This window comes from Paroedura picta, chromosome 4, assembly GCF_049243985.1.
Source record: "Paroedura picta isolate Pp20150507F chromosome 4, Ppicta_v3.0, whole genome shotgun sequence".
NCBI classification, from domain to species: domain Eukaryota; kingdom Metazoa; phylum Chordata; class Lepidosauria; order Squamata; family Gekkonidae; genus Paroedura; species Paroedura picta.
The window spans coordinates 130,235,374-130,254,659 of NC_135372.1; the positions used below are offsets into that span (position 1 = coordinate 130,235,374).

At 49.0% G+C, this 19,286-nt stretch overlaps 1 protein-coding gene across 1 annotated transcript; it reads right to left on the minus strand.

Moving 5' to 3' along the window:
• Positions 1–3,849: 3,849 nt before the first annotated feature.
• On the minus strand, positions 3,850–18,938 carry CYP24A1 (cytochrome P450 family 24 subfamily A member 1). Its single transcript, XM_077335648.1, has 12 exons — positions 18,165–18,938; positions 17,399–17,589; positions 16,077–16,170; positions 13,510–13,606; positions 12,428–12,519; positions 11,532–11,643; positions 10,350–10,495; positions 8,783–8,949; positions 7,939–8,017; positions 7,095–7,286; positions 6,042–6,153; positions 3,850–5,253 (listed from the first exon to the last, which is right to left on the minus strand). The coding sequence occupies exons 1-12, from the start codon at positions 18,441–18,443 to the stop codon at positions 5,231–5,233; spliced, it is 1,584 nt and encodes a 527-aa protein (XP_077191763.1). The 5' UTR covers positions 18,444–18,938; the 3' UTR covers positions 3,850–5,230.
• Positions 18,939–19,286: the final 348 nt, after the last annotated feature.

The following is a 19,286-nucleotide window of genomic DNA, read 5'->3' on the forward strand; positions in this document are numbered from 1 at the left end:
TGCAGCTGATCAAGCACTGGTGTTACGTCTGCTTTCAACAGAGTCCCTGTCAGTGTTCACAAAAGGGGAAAAGCCACTCTTAGCAAGGTAGCTGGGCACATACCTTCTCAGGTTCTTGATGTGAACAATAAGAGTTACAATAGGAGAAATTTCCACCCAGCACAGGAGCAATGTGAGCAGCACTGCAGTTTATGTGCCTGTAACTGTAGGGGGGGGGAAATCAAGAAAAGCATCATGCACACTCATGCTACATCATGCATGCCAGAGCACATCCTTTAGGGTCTGGAGCCCTGGGCCCCATCAAAGCTGCAGCGGGGAGGGGGGAGAACCCATTGACTCTTTCAACATGTTGCTTCCTTTGGGAGTTATCCGATATGAATCTGATCCCTGAAATAGCAAGTAGTGCAGACACGGCTACGGGGGAAGGTGTGCCTGGCAAGTCAAAGAGCTTGTGATGATTTTTATTATAAGTGGCAAGCAACAGAGGTGGGCCCATTGGCGCTCTCCTTTCCATGGAGGCAAACTGGCATGGTTGAGAGGAGGCCTCGGATGATGGTCAGACAAGGCTCTGGGAAACGAGGGAGCCAGGTGCGTTCAGTAAGAGCAGTTTGACAAAGACACCAGTTTTCTGTCTCTTCTGAAGCCTTCAAGCAGATGCTGGACTGCCGTATGTTGGAAACGCTCTGGATTTTCTGCATGGGACGTGGGGTGGGAATAGATGGCCTTTAAGGACCTCTATGATTTTATTCTTCTATCCTCAGAAGAACTCCTGACAAGCTTTTGGAAGGAAAAGGAAAAGGCTTCAAATATCTTAGGGGCATGTGCAGATTTAGAATTAAAGTTGGTTCTTATATGCCGCTTTTCTCTACCCGAAGGAGTCTCAAAGTGGCTTACATTGTAAGTGGCTTACATTCGCCTTGCCTTTCTTCTCCCCACAACAGACACCCTGTGAGGGAGGTGAGGCTGAGAGAGAACAGCTTTATCAGTGGTATGGCAAGCCCAAGGTCACCCATCTGGCTGCATGTGGAGGAGGAATCAAACTTGGCTGGCCAGATTAGAAGTCTGCACTCCTAACCACTACACCAAGCTGGCCAGGTTAGAAATCTGCACTCCTAACTGCTACACCAAGCTGACTCTCATAACATTGCATTACATAATAATGCACTGTAACCATTAAACTAAACACCACATCTCCAATGGCCTGCTTCTGAAAACACTTACGCAGGAGTAAATCTACATTTCCACTCTGAACACAAAGTTGAGCCAATCCCTTCCCTGCAAATTGCTTTCTGGTGCTCTGCTGGAGAGTGACGCTCTCAGGCGAAGCCTAAGGATGCTTAGGGCCGATCCTGCGTTGAGCAGGGGGTTGGACTAGATGGCCTTTGTGGCCCTTCCAACTCTATGATTCTAAGATTCTAAGATTCTAAGATTCTAAGATTCTATGATTCTATGATTCTAAATTTCTAAGATTCTATGATTCTAAGATTCTAGGATTCTAGGATTCTAAGATTCTAGGATTCTAAGATTCTAAGATTCTAAGATTCTAAGATTCTAAGATTCTAAGATTCTATGATTCTATGATTCTAAGATTCTAAGATTCTAAGATTCTAAGATTCTAAGATTCTAAACCTGGAAATGGTTTTGTAAGTGTTGATGGGATTGTTTTAGCATTCTCTCGCCCACGTGGCTCGGGGTCCAGCACCGCCCTGCTTTCATAACTAAGGAGAGCAGATGCTAATTGAGGAGCAACAAGCAGGTGCTTGTGCCCAAGAATGTGGGTGGCAGCAATTCAAAGAGGGAAACGCAGGCGTTCGAGATACTGTCTTGGCATGATGGACAGTGGAGCCGATTCTCAAGCGGCCTCGGTCGGCTGAACCGCTGAGTGACAGGCCGTTTCCACACAGGTTTTTTGCCCCAAGGGGTTTGTTGGCATTCCTTCTCCACAGCATTGTGAAGCGTTCATATACCGTCCGTGGTTTCTGTGGTATTTCTTGAACATACTTTGCTGCAGAGCTTGGAGGAAGAGTGTACTAGAACTTAGATCAGGGGTAGTCAAACTGCGGCCCTCCAGATGTCCATGGACTACAATTCCCAGGAGCGAACGCTGGCAGGGGCTCGTGGGAATTGTAGTCCATGGACATCTGGAGGGCCGCAGTTTGACTACCCCTGACCTAGATGGTGGTGAGGGGGAGAGTTCAGATTTTCAGCAGCCATTCCCCCCACAATAGCCACTTCCTCCCTGATCAATGTGTCCCTTTTTTAAAAGGAAGAAGAGTTGGTTTTTATACCCTGCTTTTCACTGCCCAAAGGTGTCTCAGAGAGGCTCACAATCGCCTTCCCTTCCTCTCCCCACAACAGGCACCCTGTGAGGTAGACAAGGCTGAGAGAGCTTTTAACAGGACTGCTCAGTGAGAACAACTCTAACAGGACTGTGACTAGTCCAAGGTCACCCAGCTGGCTGCATGTGGAGGAGTGGGGAATCACACCTAGCTCACCAGATTATAAACTGCTGCTCTTAACTGCTACACCACGCTGGCTCTCAATTGAATATTTAATTCATTTGTACTCTGCCTTTCTCCCCAATGGGGACTCTTGTCAGCTTACATTGTTCTTCTCTCCTCCATTTTATCCTCACAACCACCCCATGAGGTAGGTTAGGCTGAGAGAATGTGATTGGCTGAAGGACATCCAGTGTGCTTCCATGGCATAAGTGGGGATTCAAACCCAGCTCTTCCTGATATTGGTCCAACACTCTTAACCACTATATCACAATGGTTCTCTGTAGTATAATAATAGAATCACAGAATCAGGGACCTCCCGGGCCATCTAGTCCAACCCCCCGCACAATGCAGGACACTCACAACCTTATCGCTCACTCACTGCAACCTGCCACCCCCTTGAACCTTCACAGAATCATCCTCTCCGTCAGATGGCTATCCAGCCTCTGTTTAAAAATTTCCAAAGATGGAGAACCCACCACCTCCCGAGGAAGCCTGTTCCACTGAGAAATTGCTCTGTCAGGAATTTCTTCCGGATGTTTAGGCAGAATTTCTGTTGCATTAATTTCATCCCATTGATTCTGGTCCATCCCTCTGGGGCAAGAGAGAATAACTCTGCTTCAAATCCCCTCTCAGTCGTCTCCTCTCCAGGCTAAACCAACCAAGCTCCCCCAACCTTTCCTCATGCGTCTTGGTCTCCAAACCCCTCGGCATCTTTTAATGTTATAACAATATGTAAAGGTAAAGGTAAAGGTATCCCCTGTGCAAGCACCGAGTCATGTCTGACCCTTGGGGTGACGCCCTCTAGCGTTTTCATGGCAGACTCAATACAGGGTGGTTTGCCAGTGCCTTCCCCAGTCATGACCGTTTACCCCCCAGCAAGCTGGGTACTCATTTTACCGACCTCGGAAGGATGGAAGGCTGAGTCAACCTTGAGCCGGCTGCTGGGATTGAACTCCCAGCCTTATGGGCAAAGCTTTCAGATGGCTGCCTTACCACTCTGCACCACAAGAGGCTCTATAACAATATGTACAACAGGTTTTCTCTCTGTATGTGTTTTTAAAGTACCATATATACCCGTCTATAAGCCGAGGAGGGCTTTTTCAGTGTGAAGAAATATGCTGCAAAACTTGAGTATATACGTTATATACTTTCATTATTCTACAGGCTCCACAAGGTTGGAGATTCCTGTCTGGAGGGAACATGATGAATTAATTGGATTGTGTTGGATAAATGGTTCATTTATCTTAGGCGAATGCCTGAATGTAACCAAACCATTCTCACAGAATTTCAAATTAAGCTAACAAAATTGTGTTGGGACACAAGAATATTGAATAAAGGCAAAAGCGTCTCATACAAAAAATAATTCACTTTTATTGCAAATGTCTTCAAGAACGCCAACAGAAAATCAAATTGCGCTTAATGTTACAAGGGACTGCCGACTCGTTAACACTTTCCCAAAGCGCAGGTTAAAAAAACAAAAAACAAATCTAAATATAAAAAAGTACAAAATAGAGAGTTATATAAAATTTTAAAATTGGAAGGCACAGCTTCATTACAAAGGAGCGGGGAGGAACGCTAGCGAGGTATACAACTCATATTTTATAGCATGCCATGTGGCAAGAGCGGAATTCTGCACAACCTATAAAGCACCCAGCAATGCCACACACAAGCCAGGTATTTGGCCCAGAATGGTGCTTTACAACCTCCATGTGTCACTAGGAAAGGGCTTTTGCAGACACAGGAGTTGCAAGTTATAAAATGTGCACGCCCAACTGAAATGATTTACTGATTCCCTGGATTGATACATAGAGGCAGCAGAATATGGATGTGTGTTTACAGTACTTCCCACAAACACAGAGAGTGTAATTCAGCCCAGTTCCAGCTATGGTGCCTAAGTATTCTCTCAGGCTCAGTGGAGCTCTGTTTAAGCATAACCCACCCAATGCTTTGCTTCGGTTCAGTCAAGTTGCTAGTCCTCAGGATTCATCAGGCAAAGACAGCTGACTGGAGAATTGGAAGGTATGCTCAGACCCTCCCCTGCCTGCAAGGGTTATTAGTGCTGCCTGGATAGCCACAGGTGAGGGAGAGGGTGAACAGGGCTCTAATGAGCTTGTAGGCATGTCGCTGTTTTCCTCCCCTCTATAATAATCAGCACTGCAACTCTCTTGGAAGGCTTTTTTTTTTTTTTAGCCAGTAGAATAAAAAGACAAATCAAAACAAGCAGCTGGCCCTGCAGCTAAATGAAATCTTCACAGAATATTTAAAAATATCAAGAATTTTAGAAGAGAAGAAACGAGATTCTCCTCCCACATTCTCATCCCTGCCCTGACAATGCCCATTCCTGGGAGGGTGACGACATCAACCCGCTCCCCACCAAATAACCCAGAAGACCAGTGTATTTTGTGCCGGAAGTGGAACAGTACAGGATTTCTGTCCGGCCTGAAGAGTCCATGACCAGTCTTTCAACCTCTGCCATTCTTCCATTTCATCCTTTTAGAAACACGAACAGGTTTCACTTCAGTGCTCCAAGGATCGCTCAGGCTGAGCTTCCAGCCCTCTGATGGATTTGCCCCTCTAAGCACAGGCAGACCGAATTCTGGCTGGCCCTGTCTTCGGCACATGGCTGAATGGATGCCTGTCGGCTGTCATTTCCTCAAGGAGGCGGCAGGACCTGGGACTCCAGACCTTCATGGGTATCGTCTTCGGACAAAAAGCAGTCGGTGGATGTCCTACTCTTTCCTTTTAATTGTGTCTGAGGGAAAAAAGTGAGAGTCTGCTTTACTCTGTGGTTCTGAAAAGGCCAAGCGGCACAGGCCCCGTGCACAGGCTGAGGGATCTGTCCCCCTAGAACTGTTAATGACTCATTCTGGAAGGCTATGCATATAATTAAGTAACAGAATCCTGAGTTCCAACAATCGAGCTTGCGTTCAAGATCTCTAACAAGAGTGAGGAAGAACTGTCCCCCGCTTTTTACTACCTGAAGGAGTCTCCAAGTGGCTTACAATCACCTCTCCCACAACAGACACCCTGTGAGGGAGGTGAGGCTGAGAGAGAGCTCTTAGGGCTCTCTCAGCCTCACCTTGTGGGGAGAGGAAAGGGAAGGTGAATGTAAGATGCTTTGAGACTCCTTCGGGTAGAGAAAAGTGGCATATAAGGACTAACTCTCAGGGCTCTCTCAGCCTCAACTCCCTCACAGGGTGTCTGTTGTGGGGAGAGGAAGGGAAGGCAAATGTAAGCAGCTTTGAGACTCCTCTGGGTAGAGAAAAGTGGCATATAAGAACCAACTCTTCTTCTTCTCCATAAGGAACAGACAAGGCCACCAATGGACAAGCCATCACAGCAGTAGTCAGAAGTGGGCAAAAGAAACATCTCCCATTGTCCCAATGCCCAACTTTCCCAAAGGTCTCCTTTAGGCTTTGGATCAGCTATACATTCAGCAATATAAACGGGACCAAAGGAAAACATCACCTAGTTTGACTCTGCTTTTCCCCAGTGACCTGCAAGACCATATAATCCCCCTGAGGAAGCTCTTCTATTTACCTGATCGTATTCTGAACGCAAGAGGGATTTCACGGTTGGGGATCATGAGTCCGGAATGCAGGGTTCCTACTGGCTTGTCATCGGTCGCAATAACCTGGTACTTCCGGACAATCTGTGGGAGAAAGAGAACACAGTTGGGTCTCTGGAACTGACCTATAGCAAGGCTGCCTTCGAACCAGTTATTTTCAGCCTAGGCAGCTGGACAGAGGCAGGTTGCTTGCTGTCAAGAAGCAGCCAACTTATGGGATCTGTGCAGGCTTTTCAAAGCAAGGAACTTCCTTGATGGTCCCCCCCCCTCCCAAGAACTGACACTGCTTAGCTTCCAAGAACTGGCAGGATCGGGCCAGCCTGGGTCACCCAACCACATCACAGAAAGCTTAATTTAACCAAAGCTAAATTGGTCATTCTTGGAACTCACAAAATCTCTGTGTGGGCAAGCTATACTCTGCAACACAGCTGAGTTGCCATTCATTCGGAACAGTTCCATTCACTTCAACAGGAAAGCCCCCTGAAATAATTATCTTGACCCAAAGGAGTCTCAAAGTCACTTAAAATGGCCTTCCCTCTCTCTCTAACTAGGACAGGCACCCTAGGAAGTAGGTGAAGCTGAGTGAGCTCTGAGAGAACTGTAACTGGCACAAGGTCAAACCAGCAGGCCTTATGTGTCCCATTGCCTACCTCTCCCCTGAAATAATGACTCTCACTCAAAGAAGTCTCAAAGTGACTTTACAATGCCTTTCCCTTCCTCTCCCTACAACAAACAGGTAAGTTGGGCTGAGAGAGCTCTGAGAGAACTGTGGTGGCCCAAGGTCACCCAGCTAGCTGCACATGGCGGAACAGGGAGCCAATCCCTGTTCTCCAGAGGGCACTGCTCTTAACCACAACACCAAGCTGGCTCTCCCTTAATAGAACTTTGTCAGGAAAGGGGGGATATTGAGGGACCGGGGGAAAACCCTTTCTGTGTCCGATGAGAAGCAAAGATCTTACAGCATACTTCCTCTCTCAATCGGGTCTTTAATGAAATAAAGATCGCAGGCATCAGCGCAAGCTTACCCAGAGAAGAGCCAAGTGAAGGTGCAGCTCGGCCAAGCGGCGCCCGATGCACATGCGTTTCCCGATGCCGAAAGGGATGTGAGCGAAAGGGTTGATGTTCTTCTGCAGCCAGCGTTCCGGCTTGAACTGAGTCCAGTCGCTGAAGTTTTCTTCGCTGCATCCCAGGATATGGCTATTGAGCATCAACACCGTCTGCAGGGGACAAAAACCGTGGGGGTGGGGGACAGTCAGTTCCGTTTTGGCTAACGGGAGAGGGTATTGGGCGAGTCAAGGGAAACGGCCTTCACCACCAGAGCCAGGATATCGCATCGAAGCTTGCTGTGGGCCAAACAGTACGTAACATCTACTGGGTGAGCTTCACGGGAACGTGCAGCCGTATGACAGCTGCGAGTTTTCCATGTGATGCAGAGGCCCCATTCAGATTGGGGCTTTGGGGTGAGGAGAAGGGGGTCTTTCCTTCTCCCTGCACTGATTTTTCCAATCTGAAAGCAGTTCTGGGGCGGGTCATTTGCTGGGGGAGGGGGGGGGGAGGATGTGCAAGCTTCCAGCGCACATATAGCTCCTCCATAGGTAAATAATGCCCCCGGAGCTGTTTCAGATTGGGAGGCCCAGAGCACCTCCCTCCATGCCATGGTCCCAATCCAAGCTGCATCCCGGAGACAGTCCTAAATTGAGTTCCCGTTGGGGGACTCAACCTGTTTTTATGTATTGTGATGAAATGGCAGCCTAACACTTTTCCCAATCGTAGTTCTATAATATGCAGTGTATTTTTATAAATAAAAAATATGGGACTGCGTTCACTGAGCATGCACAGTTGCTTTGGCTAGTCGAAATATATACTCACCCCTTTAGGAAGCGTGTAGTCTCCAAGGACTGTTTCTTTGTCAAGGGTCCGAGAGGTAAACGGCACAGAGGGAGTCAGCCTAGAACAAGATAAATACAACCTCTTTACTCCTGATCTGGACAGCCTAGGCTAGCTTGATCTTGTCAGAGCTCGGAAGCTAAGCAAGGTCGACCCTGGATGGTATTTGGAGGGGAGACCACCAAAGAATACCAGCGTCGCAATGCAAAGGCAGGCAATGAAGAGCCACCTTTGAACATCTCTTGGCTGACTGGCAGACAAGCCTAGGATCTCCTAGCTGTACGACCCACCTGCCATATGATAAGTAAATATAAGTCTCTTTCACACCCGTCTAGTCCCACAACCTAATCACTATGCCAGACTCAAGGGGACAGCTGTGCTGGTCTGAAGTGGCACAACAAAATTTGAGTTCAGCCTTTAAGACGAGCGGAGATTTATTCAAGGTGTGAGCTTTCATGTGCAGGTACCCTTCCACAGACAATGGAACAGGGATTGAAAGAGTACAGATATAAGGAGAAAGCAAATGAGTGGCAAATTAGTAAACGGCATCACAACGTCCAAAATATGCAGTACGGTTATTCCTTGCTAGAAAACCATGTTTATACGGTTATTCCTTGCTAGTCCTTTGGGCTCAATTGTCGTTCCATTGTCTGAGGAAGTGGGCCTGCACACGAAAGCTCACACCTTGAATAAATCTTTATTGATCTTAAAGGTGCCACTGGACGCCCATTTTGTTGGACTATACTGGACCGACTCTCCCTGCTTGTTTTTATCTCAAACCAGGCAGCAAAAACAAAACACAAATTTTCTTCTTCTTTTATTTTACCTCATCGATTCCTTCAGGCAGGCCTTTAAATAGGGCATTTTCTTCAGGTGTTCTGCGCTTGGGCCTTCTCCAGCCCGAACCACGCTTTGTATCTCCTCAAGCAGTTTCTCCTGGCTGTGTGGGCTGCGTGAGAGGTTGTAGAGAGCCCAGAGCAAACTGTTGGCTGTCTGAAACGTGAACAGAGAAACACAAGGCCTCAGGTCTTGGCGGGCTCAGCCATTCAGGTGACGAATCACCGGCAAAACATTCAAAGTATGCATATTCTCCCACCCCCACAATGGGCTCTGGCTCACAACGGTGTGTTCCATGATAAACCTCTTAGTCACAATGCCTCTTTTGTCGCAAGACTATTTGGGCTCGGCAGACTAACTGCATTACGCCTCAGGGATACACTTGAAGGCCTAGCCTAGGATTGCACTGTAAACTGGGCCTCCTGTTCAATGCTGGAGGCCAGGAGTGAAGCATCAAGAATGAGGATTTCTCATTCAGGTAAAAAGTTGGCTTGAAGCTATGTAACTGCAGCCCAGGGAGAACCCGACAGGTGCAGATTCATGTAACCTGGCCTGCCGTAATTTGGGATGCTGCTCAGAAGATGGTCACATTTCATCCTCCCGACAAGAAGCTGGGGATAAGTGGGGTTAGCCCAATCAATCAATCAATCAATCAATCAATCAATCAATCAATCAATCAATCAATCAATCAATCAATCAATCAATCAATCAATCAATCAAACTTTATTACAGTCCTTCAGACCTAGTTAGGTGGGGTTAGCCCAATTTATCTTCACAACCACTTTGGGACCTCGGTCAAAAGTACACATTTGTCTGCAGTGGCTATGAACAGCAATGAACTTCGGAAGAAATATTTTACATTCCCTTGGATTTCAACAGCAAAGGAATCAGCGCCTAGCCCAAAGTGGATTCTTTCCCTCTTTGGCCAACAGCAGGGCAGGTTCCAGGCTTTTTATGGGGGGAGGAGGAGCAGACATGCCCCCCCTCCCTGCATCTGTGTCCTTTCCCCACCTGCTTTGGGCACAGCTGTTCACCCCACCTGCTCCTCCTTCTCCGAATGCCACTAGGTGATACATGCGGCTGTGAGTGCCACTGCTGTAGCTATCGGGAGAAATACCAGTGCACTCATGTATTGTCTAGTGCCATTGGGGGAGGAGGAGCAGGAGCTGGGCAGAGCTCCCTGGCACAGCTGGGCAACACAGGTCAGTGCTCTTGCAACCAGGCAGGGGAAAGAATAAGAGATGCCAATCTGGGGACAGGCTCCGTCTCTTTGGTCGTGGATCCGCTCTGCACCTAGAAGGTTTCAGGTCCAACCTCTGACACTTCCTGTTAAGAAAGCTCAGGTTGCAGGCGATGCGAATGACCTCTAACGGAGACCCCCGGAGGGCTCAGGTCTGCCCCGAGTTTGTTAAGCAGCCAGTCCTGCCAGTGCAAAACTCCAGAGCAGAACGAGAGAATCATGTTCCATTGCTAAGGAGGGCCACCATTACAGGCAGCCTGCGGAGGGGCCTGGAGTCATGTTTTTTGTTAGCGTGAAGAGGGGAACTCATGCATACCGTCTCCACTCCTGCAATCTGAAACTCCGTGATGGCAGCGTACAATTCCTTCTTCGAAAGCTGGCTCCCAAAGTAGATGTCACAGAGGAAATCCTCGCTGGGGTTGCCAGAGTATTTCTGCAGCCGGCTGTTGATGGAACGCTTCGCTGAGGGAGGAGAGGAGAAAAGCCGTGAGCAAGTGCTGAGGAGTGGGAAGGGTCACAGGACACTGCCGCGTTATTTATTTTTATTTATTATTGCATTTTAAATTTCAAAATCTTCATGCACATGGAATGAGCTTGAGCGTATTCCTATGGGCGAACCAGGGTTTGCTGCATATTCCTGTCTAATTTATATGTCATTTATATGTAAGTTATATAATGTTCATTGTAAACAGCCCAGAGCCACAAAGAATGGGTGGTATAGAAATCCAAATTAATTAATTAATTAATTAATAAAACAATTTGAGCATTTTACTGATGACTGATGACTACTATTTTAGCTCCAAAAACAAAACAACACAAACGGAGTGTGTCAAGGAAAGCAATCGTAGGCTCGCCTTCTTCCGGATATGAATTTACTACAGTGGAACTCACTTTGGAGTTCACGGACAGCCACATCTGCACTTAAACCATCAACAAAAAGAGTCACATGTTCTTCCATCCCTTGTGTGAGGCCTGCCTTTGAGGGAGGCTTGCAGCAATGGTTGTTTCAAAGTGGGAACCACCTGCCAACCACAAACATTACCAGGGGAGAGCATTGCCAACTTTCCTAAAACATGGGCAGGTGCCACATTAGAGGAACGGTGCTCAGAAGAGCCACAGGTGGCACCTGAGCCACTGAGTGACTGTCAGAGCAGTTCAGCAGTGGAATGGGCTACCTAAGGAGGTGGGGAGCTCCCCCTCATTGGCAGCCTTCAAGCAGCGGCTGGACAGGTCCTTATCCTGGATGCTTGAGGCTGATCCTGCATTGAGCAGGGGGTGGGACTAGATGGCCTGGATGGCCCCTGCCAGTTCTATGGTTCTATGATAAAAGTCCCCGGCCATGGATCTTTTTGATATTACAGTTTATTACTTTGAACTTCCCCTTCCAGTCGGAAGACACCAGCCGACTTTGCCATGCAAGGTGCTGGTGGGAAATTTAAACCAGAATGTGAGTTTGCTCCCCAGAACATAACGGCGGCTTCTGCAGGTGCCCAGTTACCTGTCTTGAAGATATGGTCCCAGGCCTTTGTGTGAGCCTGCCAGACTTTTGTATTCAGACTTTTGTGCAGCTCAACTGGAGTCACCATCATCATTCCAAAAGTGCTCATCATCTGCAAGACGAAGGAGCGCATGCAAGTCAGTGGTACAACAGGCAGCAAAATTACAGAACAAAAGCAGAAGCAGGAAGGAGGAGCTGTGGATTTCCACTGTAGGTGAGACCTGTGGTTTGACCAAATGGGCTGACCTTTTATTGGGGGCTTGAAAAACAAGCCAGAATGACTGGCAAAGGTTTCCACACTGAGCCATGAAATAAGACACAGGCTCAAGACCGGACCATGGAGACTTTGTCTCCTGAAGTAGTATCTGATAAGCTGGACAGGTACGGTCCACCTGGATGTCTTCTCTGTTCATTCATTCCAGAGAGATGTTATCACCTAGCCAAAGCCTGGAATATTTCTATGCATTGTTGGCCGCGTGATTACACAGTAACAACCAGGCAGACCGATTACAGAGCAGAGAAAGTTTAACTATAGAGTATGGGAATTCCTGATTAAAGAGGTACAGATAGATTCTCAGCTATGTTGTGAATAGAGAGAGTTCTGTTGTGCACAACCTCTGAGAAGGCGGAAGATACTGCACTAACAGGAGCAATCTGGAGCCAGATGAGGAATGACACTTATTGGGGAAGAAGGTGCAGATCCATTTTCCTGTCTAATTAACCCTCACTGCCTTGGCAGAGTCATCTTCTTTTGTACACCAGACATTGCTCACCCCAACTTGAATGACCCCTCCCTCCCAAGGCAGGCAGCAAAGGATGTGTCCATAAAGTCATCTGGACTTCCACTTCAGTGGAGCATCAACTGTCCAACATGGTTCAAGAGGAAAACGTCTTACCGTCTTGATGGCTTTGATGAAGTTCAAGCCTTCTTCTCCCACGTTCTGCTGCAGGAGCCCAAACCGCTTCCCGTACAGTACCAGACACATGCCTTTTTGGAAAACAGAGTCGTTTATTCAGCGCTGTTAGGTGTATGAGACTCTTTCCGCCCCCAATGCAAGCACAAACAAACAGGTAACCCCCCCCCCCCCGCCCCAACATCTCCTTGAACTTTATAGTTGAAATTCCAAAGGCAGGGAAGGAACAAAGAGATATCATTGACAGGGAATAATTACAAGCAAATGAAAGTGTGTACTGCTGCAGTTATATACATCCCAGGCTTTGCTTGGTCTGGAACTTAAGAGCCATGATTTTTACACAGCAGTTTCTAGGTTGGGATGGATGCTGGACCCCAGCCTACAATATAGGACCTCTCTTTGGAACTTTAGCTGCACATGTCTGTCTTTCACCTCATTTTAAAGAGTAAAAGGGACCTGTACAAAGAATGAGATTTTGGTGAGCGGCAGGAGAGAGAGAATATCTGTAGGATTTGTTTTTCTTCACAATCATTTCTGAGTTTGTTTGTTTTTCTCTTTCTTCCTGCCTTATTTCTCCCTTTCCTTCATGGTCCCCCCCCCCCCCAATAATAGTAGAATATTCTGATCCCCACACATGGAACAAGATTTATGTTCAACTTGGGGTCTTCGCTGTCCATAGTGTGCAGAGTTGTACTGCATTGTTCTCTCTGGCTTTGCATTGATGCATTGCTTTAACCTGTGCATTTTATTGTGTGTTCTCATTTGTTAGCTGGTGTCACATATTTCTGGAGAGGTTGCATGAAAGTAACCAAAAGTGCACACATTTAGATCAAAGTGTGATCCATTTGTGAGCCCTAAACCACCAACTGAAGATCAGTGATCCAGATTATACTGTATTGCTAAGAGGCTATTCCTAATATATTAAGCATTAAAGCATTTTTTTTCATTTCCCCTCCTCCCTATAGAAAAGAATCTGTCGAAGCCAGAGGCTGGACATCAGAAATGAATCAGGTGTCTAATACAACATATCTAATCCAGAGTTATGAAAGAAGGAGAGAACTTACTTTCAAATGACCACTTGTTCAGTTCGGAATACAGATCTTCTATTTCTCCATTCTCGTTGCTAAGTGTGTCCATTCGACCCATGAAATCCGATAAAACCTACAAAAGAAATGTTAAAAACATTCTTACAAACCACAAGGCACGTGTCATTTATTTTAAAAAAAGGGGTTGTAAAATTTCCTGCGGCACGAGAATGGATTTTTTCCCTGCGCTTGAAGCTCCAAAGCTCATAGCAAAGACTTACGCACAATTTAGTTCTCTCATCTGAGAGATTCATAAACTAGTCCAAGGTTTCTCAAAACATTATTCGACTCACTAGCCCCACCTCATGCCCAGAGGGGATCTTATTTAAACCTCTCAGCCAGCTGCAGTGTGGCTGTCGGCAGTGAGGATACATGTGAAACTGAATTTCATAAATGCATCCTGACCCGATTCCCCCACCCCCAAAAAAGAATTGGTGCTAAACATCTGAAGCGAAGCCACCCCTCATGTATTATTATTATTAGATTTATTCCCCACTGCTATCAGCAAGCTGTCTCGTGGTGGGTTACATAGTAAAAACCCCACATGAAACAGCTATTATAATACCCTATTAAAATTACGTACCCCAGTGGCAAAAAACCTGTCCTCCCACTCCTACAACACCCTCTTGGTGCGTCATACGGGGCTCTACGGATGCTGGCAGTCTGCCATGAGGTGATGATCTGGCCCCAGTGGTCTCTCCTGGAGGGGCCCATCTGATCATCTATGCCCTGACCTCAACCGTAGACCTGGTGGAAGAGCTCCATTTTGCAGGCTCTTCAGCTCTTCTGGGAGCTCATTCCACCAGGTTGGGGCCAGGACCAAAAAGACCCTGACTGAGGCCAGGCGAGCTTCCCAGGGGCCAGGAACCACCAACAGGTTGGTACCTGCAGAGCATAAAGCCCCACGGGGGGGCATAGGGCAACAAGCAGTCCCTCAGATATGTGGGTCCCAGGCTGCGAAGGGCCTTAAAGGTCAGAACCAAAACCTTGAAATTGATCTGGACTGCAGCTGGTAAACCAATGCAGCTTCCTCAGCACAGGCTGTATATGTGCCCTCCAAGATGCTCCTGTGAGGACCCTAGCAGCTGCATTTTGCACCAGCTACAATTTCCAGGTCAGAAACAAGGGCAGGCCTGTGTAAAGCGAGTTACAGAAAATTCTGGAGGTGACTGTCACATGGGTCTCCATGGCCAGGTGCTCTGAAGACAGGTAGGCGCTAGTAGCCTCACCTGATGTAGATGGTAAAACACCTGGCGGGATATCCTTGTGACCTGTGCCTCCATAGATAGCAAGGCATCAAGGATCACCTCCAAATTTCTGGCCAGGGGCACGATGTTGAGTGCCCGCCAGAGTGGGCAAGTATGCTTCCTGTCCCGCCTTCTTCCTTCCCGGACATAGGCCCTTCGTCTTAGAGGGGTTGAGTTTCACACGACTCAGGTAACTCTCTAGTAGACAGTACAAGGGGTTGGACTAGATGACCCAGGATGTCCCTCCCAACTCTATAATTCTATTACAGGGAGAGGTGGATAATGTCCCTGTAGACAGCTCTATGTGCAATCACGGTCTGTTTGGAAGAACCATAATCAATGATCAAAGGGAGGGATTCTTCAAACGGATGACCCAATGCTTCGAGGATTCCTTGTTTCCCCGTCATTAAGCAATATTACCCAATCTGACTTTGACTGACTGTTTACATAAAACATCATCCAAAATTAAGCCTCCAGCTTTGCTGACCTAACACACATCCCCTTTACTCTCAGTGACCTAATCTGTTTGACATTTGACCATCTATTGGCCTTCAACAGATCATCTATTGGTTTTCACATTTTTAACTGGAAGCTTCCATTCCCTCCCCTTCTTCTCAGAAGGCTGGCCCACCTTATCTGCTCAACACCAGATCCAGATGTGTAGCCATGAGATCAGGGTCAGAAATAAGCCCCCATCCCCGCCCCAAAACTCAAAAGCTTCCACTATATTTTGTGTCCTTTTGGGTTGACGACAAGGGGCAACATCTGCTAATTGCATTGCATTTCTGCTTGAGAGGGGAATACATGCTTTTTAGAAGAAGGGGGCAAAGAAATACGTCTTAGTTCCATTAATGGGTTCAGACATTCTGCTTTTTCCCTTCAATAAATGCTGACATTTGCAGAGGTCATGTGAAAGAATGATACTACAACACGGATGGCCGAACTGCGGCTCTCCAGATGTCCGTGGACTACAGGTCCCATGAGCCCCTGCCAGCATGTGCTCATGGGCACTGTAGTCCATGGACATCTGGAGCCACCGATCGGTTTAGACTAGATGTCTAAACATTCCCAAAGAGCAATTGAATCTATAGTTGAGACAGAATCAGTGATGCCAAGAATCAGTGTTCATAAAACATGTCATGAATGTCAGACTCTTCTGAAAGAGACCCTCCAAACACCTAAAACATCAAAATCTTTGGTAGCATCTGTGTCTGGATCAGTCTTAAAGGACGAGACTTATTGATGTTTCATTGTTTCAAAGGATAACATCAAACGCAACACCCCACCCCAATCCGGTACCTCGTTGACTTTAGAATCCAGTTTCACGACTTCTGTGGGCTTCATTAATTTCTGCTGAAACGCACTTCTTACTCTCTGCCAGTCCTTCCCTTCTCTGCACGAAATTAAAAAAATGCAAAGGATTAAAAGAGAGCCTCATTTTAAACAAACTGCGTTCATTGGCACAAGATTCTTCAGTTTGGATGTTTTCTATTAGTATTTTTGGGTAAACTCCCAGACCAGACCAATGGCCACTAGAGGTCAAAAATTGCATGAACTTAAACAGAGCTACACTGTTATAAGTGCACTGGGTCTAGATGGGTGTAACACTAGGTAATTTAAGTGATCCTTTAGCCAGGGACCATGTTTGTAGGACTTGAATAGAATCATGGAGGTGGAAGGGGCCATCCAGGCCATCTGCTCCATGAAAGATCAGCCTAATCTTAAAGCATCCTTGATAAGTATCTGTCCAGCCGCTGCTGGAAGACCACCAGCAAGGAGGAGTTCACCACCTCCTTAGGCAGCTGATTCCACTGCTGGACTACTCTTACTGTAAAATTTATTTTGTGTGCATGCACACTTCAAAAGACAGAATATAAAGGTAGAGGAAAACATATCCCCAGCATTAAACTTGGTTGGTCTTAAAGGTGCCACAAGGCTCAAACATTGTTCTGTTGCTTTAGTCTGACACAGTTTCCCATCCGAATCCTTAGCACAGGTGTTTAAGATGCTTCTGGACGGGATTCTTTAGATTCTCTGCATCTAGCGCCAAAATGCGGACTCGGCACTGACTAGCACAGCCATCCAATTTCAAATTGTTTTCTGCTTTCGAACACGCATTCTGTAGATTGCGGCCAATCCCAAATTAGCAGCCTGCCCTGATATGCCATTGCTCTTGTCTTCACACGGGATTGCAGACTAACGATATTCCAACACAAGAATGAATGCATTGGGTGCTTAAATGGGTCTCATAAAGCTTCTGGTGGCTAAAATGTACGTCAGTTTGGGAGACCACCTGTTGATACACAGCGGCAAGCAATGGCCAATCACCTCTGTTCAATTTGTGCTTTCAAAACTCTATGGAGTTTCCCTCCCCAAGTCATTGACAGCTCTTACATCCCACCACCACATTTGCATCCCTTAGGGCAGGGGTAGTCAACCTGTGGTCCTCCAGATGTCCATGGACTACAATTCCCATGAGCCCCTGCCAGCAAACGCTGGCAGGGGCTCATGGGAATTGTAGTCCATGGCCATCTGGAGGACCACAGGTTGACTACCCCTGCCTTAGGGGATCGGATACAGATGGGTAGCCCAGCGGTGCCCCAGCCCCCTTTCCCACTCACAGGATGAGCAGACCGTAGCCCTCGTCCCGGTAGTCGCGGTAAGCTTTCCAGGGCTTGATCTCCAGGCGCTGCGGATAGCTGCTTTCTTTCCGGTAGAGAGCCTCGAGCAAGCAGGGCGCACCGATGTGCACCGAGTCAAAGGCGCCCAGCTTCATGCGGAAGATCTTGCCGAATTTCTGGTGGTAATAGGCCTGCAGCAGAAGACAAAGGAAGAGGCTTTGATCAGACTTGCGGTCCATCCAAGCCAACGGCTCAGACAGGCAGCAGCTCGGCTCTCCCGAGCGTTTTCTGTCTCATGCCCCCATCCCCATCCCTTAACACAGGAGGTGCTGCGGACCGAACCTGGGACTTTCTGCCTGCCAAGCAGATGCTCTATCACTGAACCGAGCAGAGAAGGGGACTCACCCAGAAGGGCACAATAACCCTTTGGTGGGACCCCAGGTACTGATCTGGGCACAGGCAACTTGGTTGACCCGAGTGACTTCACTGCACCCTCCAAGTGGCTCCCCCCCCCCCCGCCCACCTGCCCACGCCTAGCAAAATCGCTAAAGATGCTGAAGCGCAGCTCCCGGATGATGCCGATGCGCCTGACTGAAGCATCACCTTTCCATCGGAGCAATTGTGACAGCCATTTCCCAGGGTCCCCCTGAAACCACTGGGGGGTTCTGCCTGCCAAGCCCTGGGGGGGGGGTGCTCTCAGGCCATCCCCCTCTCCCCTTTTCCCTTAGGGTGCGCTTTGGGCGTCCTTTGGGGGGGGGCGACCTACCAGCGTCTCGTGCTGCTTCTTGAGGCCACCTTTGCGCAGGACGTCGAAGAGGCTGCCCACCAGGGGCCACTTGGTCGGGCCGGGCAGGGCGTCCAGCGAGGGGCGCGCGTGGAAGGGGCACACGGGCGCCGCCTCCTCCACCTCCTTAGGCTGCCAGGCGGGCACCGACGAGGTGGGCAGCAGCTGCTGCGGCTGGGGCGGCGCGGACGATGCGCCACATGCACCCCGGCGCCGCAGCAGGGAGCCGAGCCGCGGGAGTACCTTGAAGGGGGCGGCCATGGCTTCGGGGACGAGCGACGACGGGAGGGAGGTGGCCGGGTGCACGTGGCGGGACGAGGGCGCCGGCGGGGATCTCCAATCCCACCTAACCTCGCCTTTGGGGCAGGAGGAGAGCCGGCTGCAGGATCGGGCGCAGCGCAGGCAGGGGAGACGCCGAGGAGGCGCAGAGGCAGGGATCCCCTTGCAGAAAGGGAAGGACCGCGAGTCGCGAGCTAGCTTTGCTCGAGGGGATGTGGGCTCAATCGCCTCCGGGATGCCCTGCGTGAAGGGATCTCGCCCTGAAGGAGAGAGCCGGCCGCTGCGATCCTGGAGCAGGAACGACGAGATGCTGCGCGCTCTGCCGTCGAGGGCATGCAACGCGGCATATATACTATTCGGGCCGGGCGCCGGACTTTCCTCCGGGGCCAATTGGAAGGGAGGGCAGGGGAGGAGAGCCCCGGGGGAAGCCGCGGCGGGGCGGGCCGGAGGCCAAGGGGGAGGGCTGCGGGGAGGTGAGCGGGTTCAGGACTCCCGCCACGAGCGGCTCCGGCCTTTGCGGGCTAGGGCGCGCCCTCCGGGGCGGGCCGGGGTTCTCCGGGGCGGGAAGAACCGGCTCCCTCCGGCGTGGAAAACACGGGCCGCCTCCAACCTTTGCGCCGCATTCGCGGAATCCTGGCAAGGCACAGCCACGTGGGGAAGATCTATGCGCTGTGCCGAAAGCGACCGTGCGCCAGGGGCCCGGCTGGGGAGCCTTCGGGGGCCACCTCGGAGGAGGCCAGGCCGGGCCTGCTGAAGCCCCCCTGGGCAATGCAATCCCCCGGGCTGCCCCCCGCCCCCTTTCTGCTGCCCTAAGAGAAGCACGCG

What these genes read in the sequence shown, in the direction of transcription:
- CYP24A1 (XM_077335648.1), bottom strand. Translation starts at nt 18,443, where the DNA reads ATGGCCGCCCCCTTCAAGGTACTCCCGCGGCTCGGCTCCCTGCTGCGG. An exon ending in GAACAAGTGGTCATTTGAAA is followed by an intron (nt 12,520 to 13,509) that starts GTAAGTTCTCTC and finishes TTTTCCAAAAAG; the next exon opens with GCATGTGTCTGGTACTGTAC. An exon ending in AGATTGCAGGAGTGGAGACG is followed by an intron (nt 8,950 to 10,349) that starts GTATGCATGAGT and finishes TTCACGTTTCAG; the next exon opens with ACAGCCAACAGTTTGCTCTG.